At 42.6% G+C, this 24,631-nt stretch overlaps 1 protein-coding gene across 8 annotated transcripts in view; it reads left to right on the top strand.

The window, feature by feature from the left end:
- The window catches only part of SH3PXD2A (SH3 and PX domains 2A), a 264,938-nt gene that overhangs the window by 211,445 nt on the left and 28,862 nt on the right, over nucleotides 1–24,631 (top strand). For 6 of the 8 annotated variants that reach the window (XM_062000847.1, XM_062000854.1, XM_062000853.1 and 3 more), the window contains 2 exons: nucleotides 16,043–16,156; nucleotides 20,616–20,699. In XM_062000847.1, coding sequence (XP_061856831.1) covers nucleotides 16,043–16,156; nucleotides 20,616–20,699 — 198 coding nt within the window. The remainder of the gene's footprint in view (nucleotides 1–16,042; nucleotides 16,157–20,615; nucleotides 20,700–24,631) is intronic. The other 2 variants (XM_062000848.1, XM_062000855.1) reach the window with 1 other exon arrangement.

The following is a 24,631-nucleotide window of genomic DNA, read 5'->3' as shown; positions in this document are numbered from 1 at the left end:
AAAGGGACAAGGGAAAGAAGCTGAAACACAAAAAATTCCATTTAAATATAAGAAAAAACTATTTCACTGTTTCAGTGAGGGAGCCCTGGCACAGGCTGCCCAGAGGGGGTGTGGAGGCTCCTTCCTTGGAGGTCTTCAAGACCCACCTGGACATGTTCCTATGTGACCTGATCTAGGTGACCCTGCTTCTGCAGAGGGATTGGACTAGATGATCTCTAAAGGTCCCTTCCAACCCCTACTATTCTATGATTCTAGGAAAAGAACTCACTGCTAGTAGAGATGTCTCTTCTCTTCCTAAATCTTCTAGTGCCCTATTTAATAACCTCTGATTTATGTAAGCAGTGATCTTACTAATCCGTACTAATGTTAAACTGGACATTCTGCTAAATCTATGGAAAAAGCCATAGAAAAAGAAAGAGCCTGGTACACTTGGTTTGGTTTTGCCCCCTAAACTCTGATTTTATTCAAGTTTTCATACTTTCTTGCATGGGCCACATACAAAGTGACTGAAAGTGTGATGACATTTAATGAAATGGGTATTAAAGGAAGTCTATATTCTGTTTTCTCATTAGATCACACTATTGCTGTAATGTAAAAATATTAGAAACAAAGAAGTAAAACCACTAAAAACCCCCCAAACTTGAGAAATTGGGCTATTTGCAGCCCTGTGCCTCTGGAGGATATGCACTTGCTAGAGAGTTACTGTGTCCAGAGTGGCAACAGCTCGATTCCGGGTGCAGAGCATGATTGAAGTGTTGGGTTTTGAGGTAGGAGCTCAACTTGGACATGCAGTTGTATCTGTAGATCTGAGTAGCCTCTTCAAGATGCTTGTGGCACTGATGACAAAGGGCTGCCTTTGCTTGCAGCTGGCTTTGTGTAAGTCCAGCCTCTTATTGAGCATTTTGTTGTGAGTCAAAGTGAGGATGCTTTTGGCTTGTTTTCTACTTTGGGATTTAGACAATCTGAGTGAGAATATCAACCCTTTATGGGTATTTCACAAGTCTCATTTGCAGGGATCTCCCTCTGCCACCTCAGGAAATTGCTGAAAGTGCTGTACCAGGGCTCCAGAGATGAACGTCGCTGGCGCCTTTGCAGCAGTGCTCAAGAAGCACCCACTCAGCCAAGGAACGTGCCCTTAATATAGCCGGGGTGCCCCAGCTGTATTTCACATATCGGTACAGGGAGGAGCTGTCTGATCTGCCGTGAGGCTCTCCAGCCACGCATGTGTTTGGCTTGGATGCCGTCATCCCCGCTCTCGGAGCCCAAGTGTGTGTTGGCAGCAGGGAATCCTTGTCGTAGAGTAATTCCGAGCACAGAGGAGTCAAACCAAAGTTCATTTTGTTCTTTTTCTTCAAACTTACAGCTCGCTGGAGCGGGCAGGGGGTGCGGCAGCCACTTTTCTTTTTGGTGTGGGTTTGTTTTGCTTTTTTTTAATCAATACCTCATTTCTGTTGTAAGAAGTCCTTTGCTCTATGGGAATGAAATGACATGCTTCTGAGACTCCTGGCTCTGGTTAAGAACAGGCATCTTGTTTGCAAAGTAGGGCTTTCTATTGATCTTGTTTTAAGTGGTGTAGCTGCAAGCACAGACAGTGATCTGGGGTCACACTTTGCTCACTCTTCTGCATATTTATCTGTTTTTAAAAGAGAAATGAAAATCACTGAAGTAGTCAGCCCTGGTGATGCTAGTCAGAAGCTAAAGACAATACATAAGGCTTAGGCCAGCACTTCACCATGCAGCTACAATACATACACCCTAAGGTATGCTCACAATGATTAAAGGCAGGGCTGTTGGTAACCTTTATTCTTGACTTCCATTCCTGTTTGTTAACTTTGCAAGTGGGTAGGATTACCATCATCAAAGGAACGGTGGCTTTAAGCAGCAGATGAGAAATGCCCTGAAATCCAATCTGAAACCGGTCCCAGACAGTAGCAAAATGTTTAGGGTAGGTAGGTGAGCAAGCTATATTTTAAATTCCTTTATATATTTAGACTGGAAGTGAGTTTTTGCAGCTTCTTCCCCAGACACAAAGGCTTCATCTCACTTTTTTTCTTTCTTACTTTCTGTGCAATACCTGTGCCCCTTGCAGACCCTCATTTAGTTTGGAGATGGGAGCAAATGCAGTGTTCTTACTTCTCTGTATTGAAATGGTTGTAGCTAATTTCTAGGACCTCATGTGGAAAAGTCTCTCTGCTTTACTGGCTCTGGCTCAGTTTGAAAACTGAGCTGTGAATAAATAAGCCTGAGATGGAGTTGGAAGGGAAAAGCAAATGAGGTGGAAGTGACAGTGCAAAGCTGTGATGAGTTAAAGGCCTAATGACACTGCAGTACACACATGGCCCTTGGTGAAGGAACAAGTGGCTCTTCAGAGATTAGGTTTTTGTTAAAGATGTTCCTTGCTTCTTGCCTCTGCTCCTCAGCTAAGCAAAATGCTTAAGGCTAATCTTGACTAGTGCTGACAAGCACCTGAGATACCTCTGGACAGAAAACTGTCCAGAAAAGAAGAAACAACCTCTGTTTGTTTCCTCTGACTCTTACATTTTAGGAGGCTGCTCTGCTGATAGAGAGGCAAAAGTGATAAGAAGGCAAATTCAACTGACTTTGCTCATCCTATATTCTATGGGAAAGAAATACTAGGAAGAAAAGGGCTGTGGGTGTGAGGTTTCTGCTTCTGGAGGAAGGAGCAGGAAGAGAGAGCTCCTTGGAGGTAAGTTATAGGTATTCTGATGTCTGTAAGTCACATCAACAAACATGTCAATGTCATACTAAGCTCTAAGGTTACTGTAATGAGTGTTCTCCTCCTTGGAGATCAGGACTTAAATGTCAGCAAAATTGAGTAATTGCTTCTTGCAGTGGGAAGATGCTCTTGAGATAGTTTCCCTCTCACACCTAATTTGTTGCACCTATGCAGATGCAGATCACATCCTCTCATAGGGTTAGAGAGTCTCAGATCTTAGGAGAATGTGAAAATACAGATTTGTATTTTGCTCAAACTAGAAAGCAGGTCATGAAGTGAAATCATGCTCTGAAATTCAGTATTTGTGATGTTCAAGACTTTGGCTTGTTCATTCAGACCTCCCTTTCTGATGTGATAGGCTGCCAAATATCTTAGATTTTGTCTAGATCATGCTTGGATCATGCTAGGACTCCTGGAAAGTGTTGCCAAGGTAACTGCATAAGCTGAAGTGGCAGGGAAAAGTTGGAAAAACTAAATTGAAGTAGACTACACAAATATTTCAAGGTTGAATCTTTCCACCTTTGTCACCTAAATCTTCAACAAATATCTTGGGAAACTGGTTAGATGTCTGTATAATTCCTCAGTGCTTGTGTTTCTGGAACAGCCTCCATACTGTAACTGTATCTTATCATGGGATTGAGGAACCTTGGGAGGCAGTCTTGAACCTTCAGGAGGTTGTTGGTTACTAACCAGAAGATTGACCAAGAGATTCATCAAGGGACTGGTGTGTGGAGGTGACTTCTTTCCCACGTGGTCTTGACGGTCTCTGCATAAGTTAGAAGGGGATTTGGAAGTGGTGTTTGTCCTTCTCAGGAATGTATGGCCTTGGTTGGCTTCTGCAGGCTGCATTGCATGATGTTTTGCTGAGCTGGAGTCTGCAAATTTGCTGTGTGTGTGTGTTGAAGAGCCAATGCAAACAATGGAGAAGGGGGATAGATCTCTCTGAAATGCAATGGGAAATCCCTTTCACTAGTGTGGATTGAACAGCTACGTTGTACTTTTCTTTCTGGTCAGGTTGGATTCTTTCCAGCCCATAATCCTTGTCTGCATCCCTTGGGAGGGAAGCATGCTGAGGAAACTTCAGTTCATTAGTCCTCCTAAAATGTGCTAGTAGTCCAGTAGGTCTTGCTGGAGGTGCACTGTTGCATGTATTTCAATTAGGATTGCAGTGAACTCCAACTTATCCTTCCAAATGTGCACTCATAGTCACTAAATGGGGTGTTTTGGAATACATTTTCAGGCCACATAAGCTTTTGTTAAACCATAGTTCCAACGTAGTAATAAGGATGTCGGCTACCAGGCCTATCCAAAGACTTATTTACTATCCAGGCTGTTTTACATTGCAAGAGCCATGCTTCTGTATTCTTTGTTTGTTTTTTATGGCAGTGCCTAAGGCTCAGCTGAGATCAGGGTCCTGTTGTGCTAGACATTTAGGCCTTGTCTCCAGAGAATGGAAGTCTACATAAGGGACAGACAAAGGAAACACTGTTCAAATTGGAGTGATGGGGGAGGGGAAGGGAAGTAGCTAAGACTTGGAAATTGGAAGGGGAAAAACTCCTCCCATTAAAATAATTGGTCTTGTTCTCAGCTCTTTTCCAGAGAACTGGCCAAATCTAGGCCAGCTCCCCAGCAGCAGGACCATCCTCTTTCTCAATTTGAACATGCAGACTCTGTGCTTAATCCCTGACTTCCCAAAATAAGGGGAAATCAATGCATTATGAGGGGAAGAGAAAACAAAAGGGGGGGGGAGTGGAGAAAAACACCATCAGTCTTCCAAGAGTGAGATCCTAAAAAGTACAAGGTTGCAAAATGCCTAAACTAGGGGTTTTCTACATTAGCATCAGAGTGGCTGGGGAACAGCAGTTGCCTGTGCAAAGAAAGGAGGAGATATATGGAAAGTGTAGCACTTGCAGCAGAGTCTGGCCAGGGGTAGCCACAGGCAGTCCAGCAGGTCCTTTTCTGGTAGCCTTATACTGGGGAGAGGGAAGGATTTAGCCTTGCATGCACTCGTAGGGTAAGCTTAAGTGACTCCCTGTTGAAAAGGGAAATGTTATGCCTCTAAATCATCTAACAGGTTTAGGTAATTCCTCACTGTGCTGCTTATTTCTTTTAAATGATGCTGTATTGTGTAATGCATGTGTGTTTAATGGAGGGTCTGCAAATCTCAGCCTTTTGCCCAAGGACAACATTACTCATGCCCTTGTTTCATGCTTGATTTATTCCTAATGGAAAGGAATAAGCCTCACAATTATACATTTATCTTGTTTCTGCTCTGTGAAATGCATGGAGATTGGCAGCTCTTCTGTATCTCACATCATTAATGTGACTTACTAACCTTTATTTAGCATCAGAAGATCTGCCTCACGGATTATTGCCAGCAAATATGTGCTTAGTACCTGCTCTGCCTTTGATTTAGTTTGAAGAGACAGAAAGGAGAGTCAGCAAATTAAAACATTTAAATGTTGGGTCTTGGACATATTGCACCCTGAATAGTGCCTTCCTGGAGGCAGATCAGCAGCTGTGGCCAACAGCATCCCAGCCTTTCTCAGTGAAGAAGGTAGGAACATCAACAGGAACATTCCCATTACCGTACTGCAAGACTAACTCAATGAGATGTTTCTAGTCTCTTGAGGCAGAGCAATTCCAGTCTGTAAGGAGCACCAAAGGCTAAATATGAGCCTTTACAGTCAGTGTCCTGGGTGAGACAACCAAGCAAGCTGCAGGGAAATTGCATGCTTACTACCATATAGGAAAGACCCTACAAAGATACTCGAGCAGAGTGTGTAGCCTTCTTATCCAGAGGCTAAACCAGAATGAGTAGAAACAAGTGCTTTGTTGGGTGGCTGTATGTGGAGTATTTTCTGCAATGTAAAAGGAGTGCTTTTTTGCTGGGGGAAAGTAGGCATTTCACCAGAGGTTTTTGCCTCAGTAACTTTATTCACCTTCTCTTCTTATGCTGCTAATGCACCTTTTAAAGCTGATGCAACCAGATACCTCAGTAAGTCCTCTTTGCTTTTTTTGAAATCTATGTGGATGAGCTCAGAATTCCCCTTTCCTAAAGGTGACCATCTCCTTCTGTTTCCACATGCACAAGTTGTTCTTACTGTCTGGGTCTTCATAATGGATAAAGGTAAAAGGCAATTCTTTTCCCTCATTTTTCCTTTCAGTTTTCCATTATCTGCTCAAAATGAGGCCAGTTCAGCTTCCTGCTGAACAGAATACAGTAACAAGTCTAAGCTTCTAGATGTTAGAGAAGCCTGGAAAAACTCTTCAGAATATACTGAATTACATTTGTAATCTCTTCTGGGGAGTGTCAGTGATACTGCTTGCCCATGTATGTTCTTGTTCAATACGATGTAGTTCATTAATTGGCTAACTCACCGGCTGCTCTTGTGGCCTGTTATTCATCACTCTGGTACTCATTTCCGAAGCTGTCATTTCCTGCAGCCTTGTGCAGGCAGCTCTTTGAGGCTCAGCTCCCCGGGTCACTGCAGAAACACGACTTGAATGGAGCTCAGGAGAAAAGCAATGAAGCAGTGCTGGAGGGAGAGCAGAGTATTCAGTTTGGCTTACATCAGTGTTTGTGATAACGTACCATCTGGGCTCCAATCCTGCCAGATCTAGCTAATAAATAGAGCTGGACAGGAGTTGTATTTGGATGGCAGAGCTTCAAGGAACAGCCAGGATATGGAAATGGCGATTTGTGGAATGGTTATCTGAGAGGTACTGTGCTCCATACTGTGCTAGGCACTGGCAAACTGAGGTGTCTCTATTCCTTTAGCAGTATTGTTGTTCAGAAGGACCCATGAAAGCTCTTTGTAAAAGACAACATTTTTGATCCAGGGACTCAGCTGTGCTTCAGACGGTTGCTTTATCCTCTGACTTCTGCTGGATATACTACTGCCTTTGTTCCTTGCTTCAAGCTCTTGTCTAGTGTTGCCCTGTTCTGTCCTAAGATAACTGTAGCTCTGCCTCAGAGGTGGCAGGTGAATTTTGACTAAAATATGGAATTCCTGTATGATTTTTACTCTAGCACCTGGAGTGCTGTTTGGTACTCTGCTAGGATTATTCCTGGTCTACAGAGTCCTTCCTGATTCTGTGTGGTTTTGAGGATTTCCCAGTAAGCAACTAACACCACGTTCCCTACAGACTTCAGAATAAGAAATTAAAACAAAAGCTACTTTTGACAATCTGTGCAGGAAGTAAATATTGGATATTCTCTGCTGCCTGTGAAGGCCGTTTCCTATCAGCTGGGACTGGGGGTCTGTAACTTTTTTAAACCACTAGGAAGTAATTTGTAATCTTTGGACAAGATTACTGTAAGGCCCATTTGAAAGCTTATTCATGTTTTCCTAAAGGAAGCTTGGACACAAAATGTGTTTGCTTTAAGATTAAGTTCTGTAAATGTAAAGGAAATTACTTGTGAGCTTGACTGTTGCACCCTGTTGGCTGACCACAGAAAACCCAACCCCACAACTGGTAATGACTAATAGAGAGTCTCCGTTGGCTCCTGGGGCTGAACTCCCCATGCCCTGTGGGGCAGAAAGACATCTGTTTGCATGCCTTTACTGTAATCAGTTGTTCCTGGCTCTGGAAAATCTGCTGCAGGAGCTGGCTGTGCTGGCATGGCCTTTCTGGAGGCAGCGAGTAACTCGGCTGCTGCCACAGTCAGGGTTTGCTCACCTGATTTCTGTATAGTCTGCCCTGTGTGCTGGAGTCCTCCTCAGTCCATGCTTCAGCCAAGCCCACTTGTGGTTGGGAGCTCTTGTAAATTATTGATTTATTTAAATGTAGTGCATACAATATCAGTTTTGGAGGTTCATTAAAACCTATAGATTTCAACCTTTAAATGATGATCTGCTGGAGGGGGAGTGAGGGGACAGGCTTTAAGAAAGATGGGAGGTGGATTTATTGCTTAACTTTCCTGTTTGAGCTACATCTTCCTAACAGCAGAAACACTAAAGGAGATATAGGACAGAAGTCGGTTTGGAAGTAGAAGATAAAAGACTTTGAGCTATAATGAACATGGAAGAAGGATCAGAGAAGCTGTACTGAAGGACATTAGCAGCAGTCAGTATCCTCACTGGTCAACTTCTGTGGACTACTGAAGTACAGAATATTTCAGAGGAAGGGAAATTAAGAAGGAAGATATTGTCCACTACTAGTTGTCACCCAATGCAACTAAACACACAATTTTGTATACTGGCTGTTAAATCTGTGTGCCCTCTCTTGCTTGCAGTTGCTAAAATCACGAAGACTTCATCTTTCAAGGATGCATGTAAATCTGTTGCTTTCCAAGAGAAAAAGAGACAAAGTGAGAAGTGACGTGTAGTGTGACCATAACTTGAGGTTAGGCAGGAAATTCTGTTTGTAAGTGAGTCAGGTGGAAAAAAGCAAAATCTGTGATCGGTAAGCAGGTACTTTCTTTAATGTTGGTGAGTTGGTACCGTGGGTTGGATGGCAGGACCATGCTGGCCAGTTATACCAGTGTCAGTCAGTAGCCTCCTGAAAGCACATGGGCTATGGGTGGACTTTGTTTCACTCCAGTTAACATGGAATACTCACCATTCACAGGCTAGCAGCTGCAGCCAGGCTGCTTGCACAATATTGTGTGCCCGTCTGGAGACAGCTTTGTTCCTTGTCTTAAGTTGATGAGATGCTTCCTCTGAGTAAGTGAAGTGCCCCCTCTCTTAGGTTCTTGTCTTCCTATACTGAAGAAAGGCTGTGAGCTGCAAACAGCGTGGAACTCAGCTAACATCACACAGTTTCACTGTTGGTGTTCTTGAAGTCAAGTAAAGCAGGAAGGAAAAGATTATTTGAAACTTCTTTTTGGGAAGCATTAGGATATTTGAGCCTTGGCAAACCTTTTTTTTCTGCAACTTCCTGGGTGCTGAGTGGCCTGTGGAACTGGCAGACTCATTGCTTTGTGGACCCCCTAATTTCAGAGGTCTCGAGATGATGGCTAACACCTTGGGCATGGTTTCTGTGTGTGTTTTGGTGTTGACCATGGGCAGGCTTAGCAAGTAGTAGTTCTTTTCCTCTACTTCTGTCATGGGGAGCCCAGGGCACTCGATAGTTTAGGGGAAGCAGGTGACCTAGAGTGTGATGGGATTTGGTCTGGGATTTACAAGCAATGTCCAAGACACTTACTCCCTAGTGTTAAGGACACAACTTGTGTAATTTGTAGTGGATTATATGATGGCTTTGTGGATACGTGTGCCAATTCTTGAGAACGTGTTTGGCTGATTCCTTCATTCCAGCTGTGTCAATACACAAATCCGAGGTCCTTTTTTAAGCAGGGAGGGGAAGCCCCTGGGTAACAATTGGGCCATAGCAAATAGCTGCAGATACAGCACTTGGAGTTTATAACTATTGGTTTGTATATCAGAATCCAGAAATAAACTGTGTGCTTTGCTTACTCTTACACATATACACACACACATACACAAGAAGTCACATCTGTAATGAGACAAACATATAAGTATTTTGCTAAGTTAAGCACCTCTGGAAGGCCTGTCACCTACTAGCTTATGAGATTGGAACAAGTACACTAGTGTGCTGTTTCCTAGTTGTCTAATACTTTGAATATCCATCGTCTCTACTAGTGATGTAACCCATAAAGTATTAGAGCTGAGCTGTATATTATCCAGTTTTCTCTTTTCCCATGAACTTTTCCCATGTTCTGAACACTTCTTTTTTTTTCCACAAGTGTGAGGAAGCATGGTTCCAATCTCAGTGGAAGGCTAGGATAATAAGTGTTTGAATGCAGAGGTCAGAGTGTGAATTTCCACTTACATACGTGTGTGTTTATGCATATAATGTGATATGTAACTAATCCAAGCAAACTAGATGTTTAAGCCAGAATCTGAGATGCACTTTGGGACTCCGTATCGAGCACTTATGTACACACCTACTCAGCTGCTCCTGGTTCAGGAAAAACCTAGATGGCAGCAATAATTAGGATATTTATTCACATGTAGTGGGCCCTCTGTGCCAGCCAGCTGTGCAACCATAGGAAGTGGAATGCACTAGCAAAGGGATATGCTAACAGCACAGCTGAGAAATCTCCATCTACCCGTGCCCTAAGATTAGTACTGGAAGTGGAGGAAGTGGACAGACTTGAAAGGGTTAGGATAGCAAATCCATGGCCATATAAGCTTGAAACAACTAGTTACCATAATACCCAGTCATTGTGGGAAAGAACTCTAATCTCTCCCTCATTTTACAGCACCCAAACTCTGGGATTCACTTCTGTTTTCCCTAAACTCAGTAGGACCTAAAGCAGTGCAATGAATGCAATTCCTTCTACTGCTAAGTCCTCAGCTTTTTCAGTTACTGTAAGATGCTGATGGAGAACAGCAGACTATGGTCTCAGCTCTTGGCCTTTTGTTCCAATATTTTGTTCCATAAGGCAAAGTGGTGTTCTGTTAACAGCCAAGATATTATATCAATAGAGTCCAGCCTTCCAGAAGTCCCTTCCTCCTGCTCCCCATCACCTCCCTTAACTCAGGAGCCTTGTTCTCAAGCATTGTTTCTATCACCCAATTAAGCAAAATTTGCTGCAGCGTATACTCTGAGGAGAACACAATTCAGTTTTCAGACCCTCTCTAAAGAGGGAAAGAAAAGTGTTTCCAGGGGTACTCCATGTATGCTTTGGGTTGTCAGAGTTCCTAAATTATGTTCTTAATGTCAAGTGGTTCTTAGAGTTTTGTAGGGACTCCTGTAAATTTTAGGTTAATGCTGGAGCAAGGCACAGGAGTGTGTAGCCTCTTTTCCTTCATTCTTTGATGTGCTCCCTCTTTGCTAAATAATAAAACTACTTTATAATCTGGTTTAAATTTAGAGTGCAGTTTGTTGGGCAGAATGTAGCCTGTGGCTGTGTGACTGCTGTTGAACAGCAGTCAGGTGAGTGGTTTCTAATGTATGTTGTGGCATGCTCGGTACTATGAGCAAAATGTTTGCCATAAGCACATCTTTTTTCCATGAGCATGTCTTTGAGCTCCACTTCCATCTTTAAAACAAGACAAACATTGCTTCATGGTTGAGTGCTGGCAGCAGTGAGGTCTGCAGCATGCACAGGCTGGTAAACATTACGTGTTTAAAGATGAAAGCTGCCTTTAATATTTCACCAACTTTAATAATTCATCCAGAGAGCACAGCCCGAGTCTGCTGTACAGTGACTCATGCACAGACTTCTGAACCCCAAACTGCAGTTAGCTTCATGCTAGGGAGACATCTTGCAGATATCTCCATATGGAAAATAGCGATGCCTCTTCTGTGGAGTGCAAGGACAAAAATGCTCAAAAATCAGACACTGGCCTTCATACAAATTCTGTGCTTTCAGCCCAACTCCTTTGCCAAGTGTGTGGGACTGAGGGAGCCTTTTACAGAGAGCAAAGCCAGCATATACATATAGTGTCTGACAAAGTATAGATACTGTAGTGAATTTGTAGGAAGTGGGTGTGAGAATATGCTTGCTGCAGAAAATCCCTCTTGCAAAATGTGGCTTCTGGTGCCTTTGTGTTTCTGCTTCTGTATATTCTTTGGAGGTCTGTCTAAGGCAATTACCACTGACATGTATCAAATATACGTGTACTGTGGAGGAAGAGTTCTGGAGAGGTGGAAAAAGCAAGCACCTTCATATGCAGAGCAGTATTCTTACCTTGGAGGTTTTTAATGAAGCTGATAACATCTATGAAGGAAAATAATCACCTCTTGGCATGAAAATGTCTGTGCGCAAGGTCTGGATGTGACCTGATTGCATCTAGTACTGCTTCGTAGGACAAGTTTTTGGATCAAAAAAGCCTCAAAGAGATAGTTCCAAGGCAGAAGGACTTAAAAAGGAGCAGTTCTCTGAAGCCCAAAGAGCACGTTAAATGTACCCAACTGCTGCTTAAGTGGGATTTTTCCAAGGCTCTTGAGAGGTGGAGTGTTATTTAAGTATTTGTTTAGAAGAATGTGTAGTCCACTCATGCAGGAGAGATTTCCATTCCCTTTTACAGTGCTGCTATCCATCTGTTTACTTTAGTTAGGCTCATAAATTCACAATCAAAGTCTACAGAGAAATTAATGGCTGAGGGGAAAACTGGAAATCAGTGTTCAGTGTAATCCTGCAGTTACTGTTTTTTAAGTTATTTCTAGGATTTTAGGCAGACTTCAACAGGGATAGCTAATCTCTCTGTTGGTGTGGAGAATGGGACAATATTTAAGCATGGAGAGATGAGGATGCATGTACACATAAGCAAAACTTGCATAAAAGGTAGTCCTTTATGTTCTGGTAATTTCTCATGGTGTGGGTTGTAGATAACATTTGCCTAATTCCTGCCTTTTTAAAAGCCTTTTGCAGAGAAGACTGGGAAAGCAATTAAAAACAAGAATATCATCTTTAGAATCAAAGTATTTCTGTCATTTATTCATTTTCCAGCGTGACCAATCTACTTTGCAATCTTGCTGTGTGTATGTATGTATAGCAAGTGGACGGAACCTTTTGTCCCTTGGTAACTGTTGTACCTCCATGCTGGAAATGCCTGAGAGTTATCAGGGCCTATATGGACTCTGTGAGTGTCGAGACATCTTTGCCATTGCTGACAGATGCCAACTAAAGGGCAAACATATGTGAGGAGAGAATTGCACTCCCACCTTAAAAATTTAGACTATTGGATTACAATTAAGGTGGGATTTGACGTAATGCAGCAAAGCTTGAGCTCTGCCCAGCTTGGTCTGCGCACAGTGGCTAAAACACCCTTTGTGCCCTCTGTGAAGCTCAAATTCCTTTTCAGAGATGAGGACTGATGAGTCTCAGTCTAGACACCCATGCCACATCAGTTTTAGAGTTGTTTTGATGTCTGAGAGACAGGGACATCTGTAAGGGTTAACTCAAGCTGTAAAGCACTGTCTAATTTTTACAGATGGTGTGGCTGCTAGAGTGAACCTCTGACTGGCTTGGCAGTGCACAGAGATAACTTTACATAATTCCCTGCAGATGTTGCTGCAGAATGGTTTTAATAATAAATTGTGAAGTCAAGCTCAGCTCCAGCATAGAGGGAGAACTCAAAATAAATGCAATATTTTGTTCTGTGTTTCAAAAGCAAGGTTTCTAACAAAGTTTCTGTGATGCCCTGGGATAGGAAAGATGGCAAGGGAGGGGATGAGATAGTCTGCACTATTATAGCACTGACTTTCTGCACACAAAGGCCAGTGTGGCTGATTATCTGTAGCTATGAACCCCTATTAATCTGAGGGTGGGCAGGAAAGGATGGTGAAACCAAATGGCAGCTACCCTGATGCTTCTAATGCAAGGATGGTGAAGAGCAAGTACTTGATCAGATGGGCAGAGTTCTGCAGTTCACAGCTGTCATGTACAAATTGTATTGTGGAACTTGCTTTCACTTCAGCCATTTTCTCCTAGGAATCTGTCCATTCTTGCACCATGCTGTAATTTCCTTTCTTTCAGGTTATAGTTTAGGTGTGCCATCATAATTCACTTTTTTGCTTCGTAAGGAGGGGACTGCCCTCTGCAATATCTACTTGGCCACTCTAAGGCCTTGCACACCTTGCTTGTGAGCATCCATTTTTGACTTCTCTGCTGCTGGGTGGTGCTGCTGGAAGTTTGTCAGACTTTTCAGTTGTTCAGAATGTTTAACTAAAACATACGTTCTGTGGACATGCTATTCCAGTGAGCTGTATTAAAGCCTTTCTTTTGTCCTTCCGAGAAGCGAGTTTGAAATGGGGGAGGAGAATTTCAGAACCCAGAGTGGGTTTTTTTGCTGAACCTGGATAGATGCTGCTGATTTCACAGTAGTTGCAGTGGTTTCTTGTTTATACTTTACCCTTGCACAGTTTATAAAGAAAACCTTTAGAAAGAAATTATGACTTTCAAGAGCTCTGTGGCAATTAAGAGCTTTAATCTTAGTGATCGCTTGAAGAATCAAAGTAGCTTAAAATCTCACTGTAACATGCTGTTTGTAAGATCACTGGAGCTGTGAGTTTTCCCTGCCAAGGCCTTTCAGGAGCTGGGAGTAGCAGTAGGGAGGTGCAGTGTATGCATGGGGGAGACATATGTATGCATGCTTAGGTGTGAAGGTGAGGAGTTGCCTTTAAGCAGGGAACCCTGTTTAGGTGGATGAAGGCTCAGCTATGCTACAGCACCAAACACAAGACCTTAAATTGAGTTCTGGGACCACGATGCAGCTCCATGAGCCAAACCAGAGGAGCTATATTGTGAAATGGACTAGCACTGGGTTGGCGTCAAGGCTGTGCAATCCAGCTCTCCAAAGATGGTTTTACCATGGTTTGAATTTGGCCCAAGCACACGTTTTTGAGTGTAGGCAAGTCCTTTTTGTGCAATTGTGTTTAATTTCTTTCTGAGGAAGAGTTTATATAAACTATTCTAGTCTAATTGATATCAGCTGAAAGACAGCTTCTGACATTTTGTGCCTAATTGTAAGTGTATGTTAAACTGTGTTTGCTACCCATGTCGATACGTTACGAGTAAAATAAGGAACAACCATGAAGATGTGTTTCTGAAAGAGTCTGGCAGATCCTGTGTGTTCGCTGCTGTGGGCTTCGTGGCAGGAGAATCCACCTCCTGCTGAGGGGGAATAACTAAATTTAAACTTTCCAACCATGAGCCTTGTGAAGCAAAGTTTCCAAACCTCTGCTGGGCCAGAAAATGGAAAGCCATGTCTGAGTTTTGAGAGTAAATAAATAGAGCTACCTAGCAGCTGTGCAGCGGCAAGTGAGGGGTTCATTGCTTGGGCCACATTGTCTCGCAGCCACAGCCCCCAGGGAGGAAAACGAGGGTTTGTAACTACTGTCCTCTGGTTAAATCTTCCATGACAGGGTTTGGAATGAACTTGAGTGACTTTAGCATGAACACTTGAGCATTGTTTCAGCTGTTTGGGGTTGGTTATTTATTTATTTCTTTCTTTAGAGAATGCTGCATGGTGGCAGAGCCTGGCAAAGGCTGCCTTCCTCTTGCCAGGCCCAGGGCTGCAGCCTCCTGGCTGTGGGAGGGCTGTGCAGCCCTCTCAAAACTCAGGGCTTTGCCTCACCATCAGTTGAAGAAGTTTTGTGCCCTGTCTATTTACAGTCCAAACTGGCTCATCCCTGTCTTTACTCATTACAGGCAGACTTGGGAGTCTCCTGTGAAATTGTTTGGTTTTATGACAGGCATTAAAGTCTGGAAACTGTTTTGGGGTGCATGTACAGAAATAGCCTTTGGGGAGGCTGAGAGACTGGTGTTGAACAATAGCTTGCATTGTCCTGACAAAGTAACTTGCATTCTTGCTTGACTTTTTATTGTCCTGTGTGCTTAACCCTGACCTTACCTGAATGGAGCAGAATCTAATTGTGCTCATATCTGAGAGCAGTAAGCTCTTGGATGAGTGAGTCTACATCAAAACCAGTGGAGGATTCAATAAATCAATGTATCCAAGCAAGAAAACCATAGAACTGTTTGGTTGGAAAGGATCTTTAAGAAAAAAGGCAAGAAGGATAGTTGTGGTTGGGATGCAGGGATGCATTTAACTTAAGCATAGCTCATCTGTAATTTTCTTCATCCATCCATAGATGTCACCTAAACTTTATACCTGTGAATACTTAACATTTCTGCAGATAGTGCTGGAAAATCGGATGTTCAGGTGGGAAGACAAATAACCAATGCTTATGGCCTGATGTCACATGTCAAGTAGCTTTTATTTCTGTTCTGTGTAGTTCTTTCCAGCTTCCCAGGACATTGAATTCTGGTTGTGTTTGTTAAACACTGACTGGGGGGATGTTTTAGAAGCAGTTATTCTTTTGTATTTTGTTCTGGAATCTGTACCTTTCTTCTAAAATCTTTCTTCTTTCCATGGTTTGATCTCTGTGATACCTCATACTAGGATGTGGATGACATTTGTGCTGTTTCCCATACTTTAACATACAGACACATGTACACATACAAAGTGTTTTGATATTGTGTACAATACACGTTGTATTGATACACATTGCAAGACTTGCTTGGAGAAACTGGATTGTAGAACTCAAATCAGAGTTGTCATGGATAAACTTCAGGTTTCTTAAAATAAGCTGTTGTTGCTCCATCACAACCTTTTTTCATGTGGCCTGCCTGCACACTCATTTGCCACTGAGAGTATTTGATAGAAATAGTGTAATAGGACTGAACCTCCTCTCCTCCTAGAGGGCTGCAGATTAACTCCAAATCTACAACAAAGCTACTGGTTCTGTGCCACATTCACAGTAGCATCTTGCTATTTTTGTTCCTCTTAATACTGACAGAGCAATTTCTTTTCCTTCTTTTTGTAGGTTGGTGGTTTGTGAGCACAGCAGAGGAGCAGGGCTGGGTCCCTGCTACATACCTGGAATCCCAAAATGGAACCAGAGATGACTCTGACATCAACACATCCAAACTTGGGGAAGGTATGAAAACTAGTATTCACTTGCTTTATGCTTCTCTCCCAATAGAAAAGCTTTGAAAGCTTCTGCTGCCTCCTGTGGCTGTTAATCTGGTGTAGTAATCTTTTCTCCCATTTTGTATCAGTAAATAAATTGTGCAGAAGAAATTGAAGTGCTATGCCTGTAATCCCTTTGTGACCATCTTGGGCTGTCAGCATGGCAAAAGGTTTAAAGGCTGAAATGATGTTCTCTTTAATACCTTTAAAAAGCATACAAACAACTTGTGTGCAAGTCCAAGCAGCGTGTTCCGATAGAGGTCATGGACACTAATGTCGATGGAAGGCTTGTTTGCAGAAATTATACAAGCTAGGGCTTTTAATTGGAAGAAGATGCTTATTAGAGCCACAGACCATTAAAAGGAGTGAGATTTAACTGTCATGGTTGCCTCTCATTACAACTTGCTTTTCGTTACATTTTTTTAATTAATCCTTGAAACTAGTTTCACTGCTGTTTGCTGTGGAAAGGTAATTTTATTTGGTGTGGTGTCATTTTATTGAAACTGAGATACCATTTGTCATATATATGTATTTAGCTGTGTTGTTTTTTGGCTAAAGATGCTTAATTCAGATTCCAGAAATGGAATAGTACAACCTCACATGTTCCTCTGTTCCGTTATGAAAGCTTAACCACATCTTAATGGACTTCTCATGTAGCAACTGTGTACAAAGGACACTTTTATTATTATTTGCTCCATTCTAATGAGTCTCTTGCTAAATTTCTAGGTGCTCTTGGCGTGACACTCATGTAAAATGTGTATGGAAACTCAGCTGACCTTTTCTTAGCACAGGCAGGAGGCTTAAAGATATGTTGGGGTGACCATGTGCCCATTAAGATAGCACACAGGCAAAACATAACTTTGTACTGGGCCCCAAGGGTGACATCTGTGGCTTATTGAAATCTTTGGCTCTGTAACTCATTTTTCCCAGCTCAAAGCTACGCATATCCTGGGTCACTTAGGGTTTAGAGACAGACTGGCTGTAGACTAGTAGGCCAGGAACCAGGCTGGTATGATGCAACACCGTAGCGGATGCAAAAGCAGTTAGTAAAGTTTCCCTGTTAGTAAAGAACAAAAACTTACTGCTTTTTTCTGAAGGAGTGGAAGAATGCCTTGTCTGTTGGTCTTTAGCTTCCTCCCTTTTCCTGGCTCTTAAATATGATGCATGCTTGATGGCCTTGTTGCTTAAACTGCTTTCATTTCAAGCTCTCCTCTGCCTTTCATGTTGCTCTCTGGAGTGTACTCTGCACGGGGCTGTTGCCACACAGCAGTCTTTCCTGGGTAATGGAAAATCCATCAAATGTTCCTTATCTTTTTGCTCTTGGTCCCTCATAATCTGTTGCACTGCTCTCCCCAGCTATGGTCAGCAGTCATGCCCCTTGCCTTACTCCAAATCCAGATATGCTGAAACCTGAGACTGTTCTTCCCTTTCTGTTCAGTTCCATCTCAATGACAAATCTAATTGCATTACCTCCACAGTTGCTTTGATGTGCCTCAGCTTTCACTTGCTGTTCAGTAACTTTGTTGTATGTTATTAACCACGGAAGCTGAGACTTCTTTTGTTCTTTGTTTTTCCCTCTGCTAGTTCTTCTTTACTTCAGCTATTCTTCTTGTAGTAGTTATTCCATGAGAGAGGAAAGAACAATTCGGGTTTATTCTCTTAAAGAAAAATCTATAGAAGTGAATCGGTGCAGAAAACTTGCCAACTCTTTCTCAGTAGGCAGGAGAAAGAAGCTTCAATATAACTGAGAAGGAAGGCACTTTAAGTGGATTAAGTGCCCTAGCCCTTGGATTTTGAGTTCATACAAGTTTCACGGTGACTCCTGGAGATGCTGACTTCTTGCAACTGCAATCTGTGCTATGCCTGTTTTGAAAGGATACAAACAGTAATGTAGGCAGCTCTCTATATCTGCTTCTTGGCCCTCTCCATTTGCAGTGGAGCTGGAACAAGTCCACAAGTCAGGCAGACCCAGAGGTCTGCACTACTGTGGCAGGCCCTTGTAAAGATAAGGAGGTGCTGAATACAACTTACTAAGAACTCTGCCTCCACATAGCAGTAATGTTTCCACGTATCTGTGTTTAAACAGTCTGCTCCTCGAGAAAGGCAAAAGCGTTTCCTCCCTCCATCTGAGCCTGCACAACATCTTTTGTCAGGATGAGTGTAGACAGTCAGCTACTACCTAGGCCTGTGTTTAGACGAACACCATCTTGCAAGGCTTGGAAAACATTCAGAAAGCAATATAAAGAAACATTCTCAGCCACGGGATCTGTTAAGGTAAACATCTTAAAACAGTCTCTGGAAAGGTTTAGACATTTGTTTATAAGTAACCTTTCTGGTGACTAATTGTGGCATTACCAAATTCAAGTTTGGGAAAAAATGGCAAAATTCAATACTGTTGAGAGGCAAAAAACTCGACTCATCCAAAAGCATCGCTGTGATACATAAGGGCTGTCACTAGAGAGAGTCATACATTGTGAGGAGGATGTGGGGTGGTGGAGCTGTGACCTGTTGCGTTCACGTGGGTGCTCCCTGGATGGCTGAATCCTCCAAACTCTGGGTGTGAGGAAGCAGCTGTGGCTGACTGCACTGTGCTGCTACCTGTAGCAGACTTCTACCCCTTCCACATCCCTCCTTCCTGCAACATCTTTCATTTCCTCTCTTCTCATTCAGAAACCTCCTAATGCAGACAGCCTTACTGTGAATTTAGCTTCTTTCTCTGCTATAATCTCTGTCTAGTGAAATGTTGTGTGTTTCCTTTTGAGTAGCATGTGTGTAACTGACAGTGTAATGTCCTGTTCATTTGGAGAAAGCCACCCGGTTAAAATAATTGGTAAGAAAAACACTACCAGAACAGAGTGAAGACAGCTTATGTTCTGTGCCACCCTGGGCTTTCAGAAGGATCACTGATTTCCCTTGGCCAAAAACACAATGGTCTGTGAACTTGAAATACAACTCTTCAGAAAATTTGTGATTGTTCTTTGACCCACATGGGATCAAAGGGAAAGTACAGACCACCATGAACTAGACATTGTGTCTGTTCAACACCACTCACTGCACCTCCACCTAGGGTGACTAGGGAAGGTTAGGGCCTTACAAGAGGAGGAATAGAGGAGAGTGAGCTTGGTAGAGAAGTCTAGTTTAAGCCCCTGACAGATATAAAGGGCAAAAAAGGCAAAAGCTACTTTTGGGGGAAGTTATTAATTTTTTTGAAGTGTTCAGCTAATCATTCCCCAATCAAGTAATTTTGCTGTGCCCGACTGTCTGCAGGACATCGTTGTCTCTGGTGGGCAATGGTATCTGTTCTCTTGAGTATAAGGGTATATTCCCCAGTTGAGTGCACATAAGCAGGTTAAGTGATTATTAACGATGTGATATCAGAGGTTATGAACAGCCTCCATCACCATTAGTAAAATGGTTGTGTTTGCACCCTAGCAATAGCTGAAGTACAACATTTTGCATTGCTTTGTGGGAGCACCTTTGCAGTAGTTGCCAAACTAGCATGGAAGCCTGGTGGAAAGAAAAAAGGGAAGTGTTTGTATTTCTGTGCCAGTCCAATGGTTCCTGTGTTATTCCCACTTTCACAAGCAGAAAGAACTGAGTACGTTTCTATGTATGCTATCCAGAAAATAAGTGGTGTCCTCTGTGCACAGCTGCTCTCACAGTGCCATTTCCATAGGTGTCTTGTCTTTGTTTATACTTTAGGCATAAATTATTGTTTCAGTGTGTAACTAATTCTCTGTTCTGGCTTGTTAGCTTCTTGAGCCTGCTCAGTAAATGCAAGGTTACTTTTTTCCTTGTGTTTCTAATCAGTATATTAGAGGTTTGGATCATGAGAATTAGCAGTGGCGGTGATTGTGGGTCACTTCATATTTGGGTTGTGTTCCTGAGAGCTGCTGTTACAGGTGAACTCACATAAGAGAAGCTATCTTTTTCTCTTTTTTTTTTTTTTACCTGGATTTGGTTTGTACTGTGATAATTTGCTTTGAGAGGGTGATTTAGAGCACTGTTGGATTTGATGTCACATGCAATAGACTGAAGTCTCCAAAGATCATGCAGCCTAACTAGGAGATGCAACAGCAATGATGTTGATCTGTCCTGCCACTGCAGCCTCCATGGACAAGTTGTCTTCAGTTGTGCAGCTCGTTTTGGGGTGTGTGTATGTTTTTGTTTTGTTTTTAAGAAAAGCTAATATCAAGGGTAGCAATTTGTGACAGTTCTAGGTGGTTCATGTTGCCCGGGCTCAAGAACCTAACTTGTTCCACTGTACTATATAAACTAAACCACAATGTTTGCATCTCACCTAACCCATTCCTACTAACAAGACCAGTGCTTGTAAATGCCATGTTTTATTTGTATTCCTCACCCTCCCATCATTTTTTTTCTTTTTCTTTTGTTTTTGTTTTGTTTCCATCCATGTTCCAAACTAGTTTCTAAGCGGCGCAAGGCTCACCTGAGACGCCTGGACCGGCGATGGACGCTAGGCGGGATAGTCAACAGGCAGCAGAGTCGAGGTGAATTGATAGCTTCCTATGGCACCAGCCCCTAAGGGTGCACCAAAAGTCATGCTGCTGCTTCAGCTGTTGTGTGCTAGGGGCTGTATCTTCACCACTCTGGTAAAGAGAGGCCAAAGCTCCAGAGTTAAGATGTGGATCTCATACGTTACAGCTTGAGGGTATCTTGGAGACAGTTAGGCACCCCAAGAGCTGGAGGCTAATAGCCAAAAGTAACTGATAACCAATAGTAACTGCAGTCTGCCTCTTTGTGCTGTTTGGAGAAGCTCACATCTGTTGTGTTTTAACTTTGAGCGTATTCATACTTAGTCTTTCCTACCTCAATAAGAACAAGTGATACTTTCAGGGCTATTGAAATGAGAAGAATGCCAAAAAGACACGATCAGAGATGTGCACACTGGAAAAGTGCTTGGTGTGGAAAGATGAGAATCATTCCAGTTTCATTTCCCCCTCTTCCTTTGCAAGCAGCACTTGGTATGAAAGACAGACTTGAGAATTTTGGGAGCTTTTAGTGTCAGTCCTAGGTGTTTAAAATATTCCCAGTAGCAGCATTGTTGGTTAATTTATTTTTTTTCAGCTTTGCTGATCTAACAGGGAGCATGGCAGGGCTGGGGGAACACTTGGTGCTCTAAAGCTGTGTTTGGGTAAAGTCTGAGGATTCTTCCAAGCACTGTGTGGGAATCACCTTTCCCAGAGTCAAGGTATCCCTTTCTATTCCCTTCTGCCCTTCTTGCAAGATTATCCACGTCATATTCATTGCAATTTAAAGAGGAAGGTGGTGTAGGGGAAATGCTATTTGCACCTCTATGTAACTTTCAGGTAGCCTTTCTGAGGAGACAGAACGAAATGTAAGCACCAAGAGAAGCTTCTCTAAAGGTCCCTTCCAACCCCTACCATTCTATTATTCTGTGATTCCCACTTGAGATAAAGGTGTCTTTTCCTTTTAAGGAAGGGAACACATTTTTCAGGTAGCAAATTTGTCTGGTGGATTTGGTGCCAGTCCTTTGTGCAAGCTTGTGTGTTAAGCACATAGACGTTTTCAGCAATCTTTCATTTTTGCCTCAGTGTATTCCTGAAGACACCAAAATAACAAGAGGAGTGTTCTTCCTACTGTAGCTTGACCCTGCAACGACTGGAACTACCCTTAGAAGACAAGATTTTGCTTCTCAACTACCAAATACACCCTGAAGGCACCAAAGAACTTCCCCCAAAAGTGCACATGCTGGCATGTGAAAAAGAACTTGTGCTTGTTTCTGTATCCCAAGAGTCTAAGAACTACTTATTTTGCTCTGCCAGATACTTCCAGGCAATTTAACTGGGAGAATTTCTGGGAATTGTTTTCCTAAACAATTTTACTAGTTTAAACAAACATATCCTTTCCTATTCATACAATATTGCAAACTAAAGCTCCATAAAATACTAAGACTGCTGATCAGTGTGTTAGCATAGTAAACTGGTAAGACTCAAGGACCTAAGTTGCATTCCCGGTACACTCCCATGCCCGCCGTCTCTGTGCATCATCTCTAGAGCTGCCCTCTGACCAGTGGCAGTGTTTTCCCAACCACAGGTTCTCCTAGTCTGTTCCACTCCTGCATTTTTCTTGCTCCATAAAGGTTTCTTCCCTATTAGGCCCAAGCAATGCTGAGTGTGTTGGAGATGATGTGATTTATCTCGAGTCAAATCTCGGTATTTGAACTTGTCACAGACTGCAACATCTCAACATTTGGTTCACTCTCTGTGGCTGAGCTGCTTTTATGAGCTCTTTTCAATGCATTTCAGCCACAGTTAGCCAAAATTGTTTAATATCATCTGAAATAGTAGGTTAGGGAGTTCTTACAAGAGCAGTCTCACTGGAAGTAAGAAAGTGATTTGAGTACTTGGGGGGATAGATTGGAGACAGTGGTTTCATCATCTGGCATCGCTGTAGCTTGTACAGACATCTATGCCTTCCAAACAGCAGTTGTTGAAAGCATGAATCTCTCTGGGTGTCCAGCTTGCTGTTCTCTAACATATCACAGTTTATGTAAGGTCAGGAGAGATTCTTTCTCTCTTCTTTCCCTCCCATTCCACCCCAAAAGCCTTCTAACAAGGCCAAATTTGGGTGGGTTTGCACTGAAATGACAGACTGCATGAAGTGTATGCATGCACCCCCTTGCCAACCTTCAAGTTCCTGCTCCAAAGCACAGAAGAACTAGAGCTGCTCAAACAGGAGGTTGCCAGAATTGTTCTACACAGGCAAAACATCTTCCCCTCCCCCACTTGGCCTCTTTCTTGGAAATAAATTCAATTAAACATTTTGGCTAAAGTTCTTCCCACCCAGTGATATTCTGCTTGAGATAGTCCCTGCTGTTGGAAGCATTAGCTCCAAGAGTTCACTGGAGTTCAAAGGCAAGCTCTAAAGGATGCTTCCCTTTATATTTATGATTGGATACCACTAATAAGCATTTTTACTGACTAGGTCTATCATAAAATCATTTAAAGGCCAGATCTGAAGGAATTAAGCATTGTTTCTTAAGGCTAAGGTTTTCTAAGTGACTTGGATATTGAAAACACTCAGAAAGCCTGAGTGGGAAGGGTGTTTGCTTCCTTGTAAGAGACTGCCTAGGGGGTAGAATTATCAGAGGTAATGTATGGCTTATTTACTTCTACCCTTTTCAAAGCCATTTGAAGAAGCTAAGCATTCCTCAACCTGAGATATTTGGAAGCAATGTTACTGGGTCTGTGAATAAGAAAGGTGAAAGACAAATTATTGAATATCATGGTAGTGCTTCTCATTTGAAGCTGAAAAAAAATCGATGAAGGGAACAGCTGTAGTCTGTTTTTACAAAGAGAAACAGATGACATTTGTTGCTGAAGTTTTCTCTTTAAAATGGCTGGTGGTGTGCCCAGATCTAAGACATTACATTTGTTTGTTTCATGTGCAGTGGCAGAGCTTAGGGTTTTTTTTTTTAATGTTAAATGTTTTTGTGTGGTACATTTGATAAACATTTTTGTGTATCCATCACAAAACTCCAGTAATACCAATATGAATTATGAGGAGAAGCCTGAACATTAGCAATTTTCCTCAGTCCTGACACTTGTTAGACCTGCAGGCTGCAGAGTTCATCTTCTCTTGTACTGGGCAAAATACTAATTGTATGTACTCATGTATTTGGAACTTCATTTGTACTATTACAATTTGATAGGTAAAAAGGGAGTTTATGTGTCTGCTTTTATGTGCCAGAGATCTGACATGTTGCTGCATTGGTTTTGTGCCCAACACTTTCAACTGTAACTGCTACGGTGCAGGAGAGTACTTCAAAGTTATTCGTATCAACAATATAGTGACACATGGTCTGAATTTCTGCCAAATGAGCCTAATATTTAAGAGTAGTTGCTAGCAGAAGTAGTATGCTATCTAATGAAAGAGTTAAAGTTAGACCTTGGAAACTGTAGCTTCTCCTGCTGTTTGCCTAACTATGGAGAGAGGGAGCTTGATAGGGAGAGACTGATGGGGCATAGAGGGAAGGCACTTGTGTGACCCAGTGGTCTTGATATTGGACCTCATCTTGAGTTGGTTTTGATACTTGAATCCCATTTCCTAGCCCAGGCAGGTCATTCTGCAGCCAGTTTTCTAGATGTTTATAGAGCCCTTAATCAGTACTGGTAATCTAGCCTGGCCAGTGAGGTGATGGGGCACTGGAACAGGCTGCCCAGATGGGTTGTGGAGTCTCCTTCTCTGGGGACATTCAAAACCCACCTGGACAAGTTCCTGTGTGACCTGCTCTAGGTGGTCCTGCTCTGGCAGGGGGTTGGACTTGATGGTCTCTCGAGATCCCTTCCAACCCTTAAGATTCTGTGGTGTGTTCCTGCACTCTTACCTTTTCCTGCATCCCACCAGAGCTGTTCTGCCGATTTTTGGCAGCCTCCTCATTACCCACAGGACTTCTCCC

This window comes from Colius striatus, chromosome 8, assembly GCF_028858725.1.
Source record: "Colius striatus isolate bColStr4 chromosome 8, bColStr4.1.hap1, whole genome shotgun sequence".
In the NCBI taxonomy this organism is placed as follows: domain Eukaryota; kingdom Metazoa; phylum Chordata; class Aves; order Coliiformes; family Coliidae; genus Colius; species Colius striatus.
The sequence above is the reverse complement of the archived record's forward strand: the minus strand, read 5'-3'. Positions and strand labels throughout refer to the sequence as shown.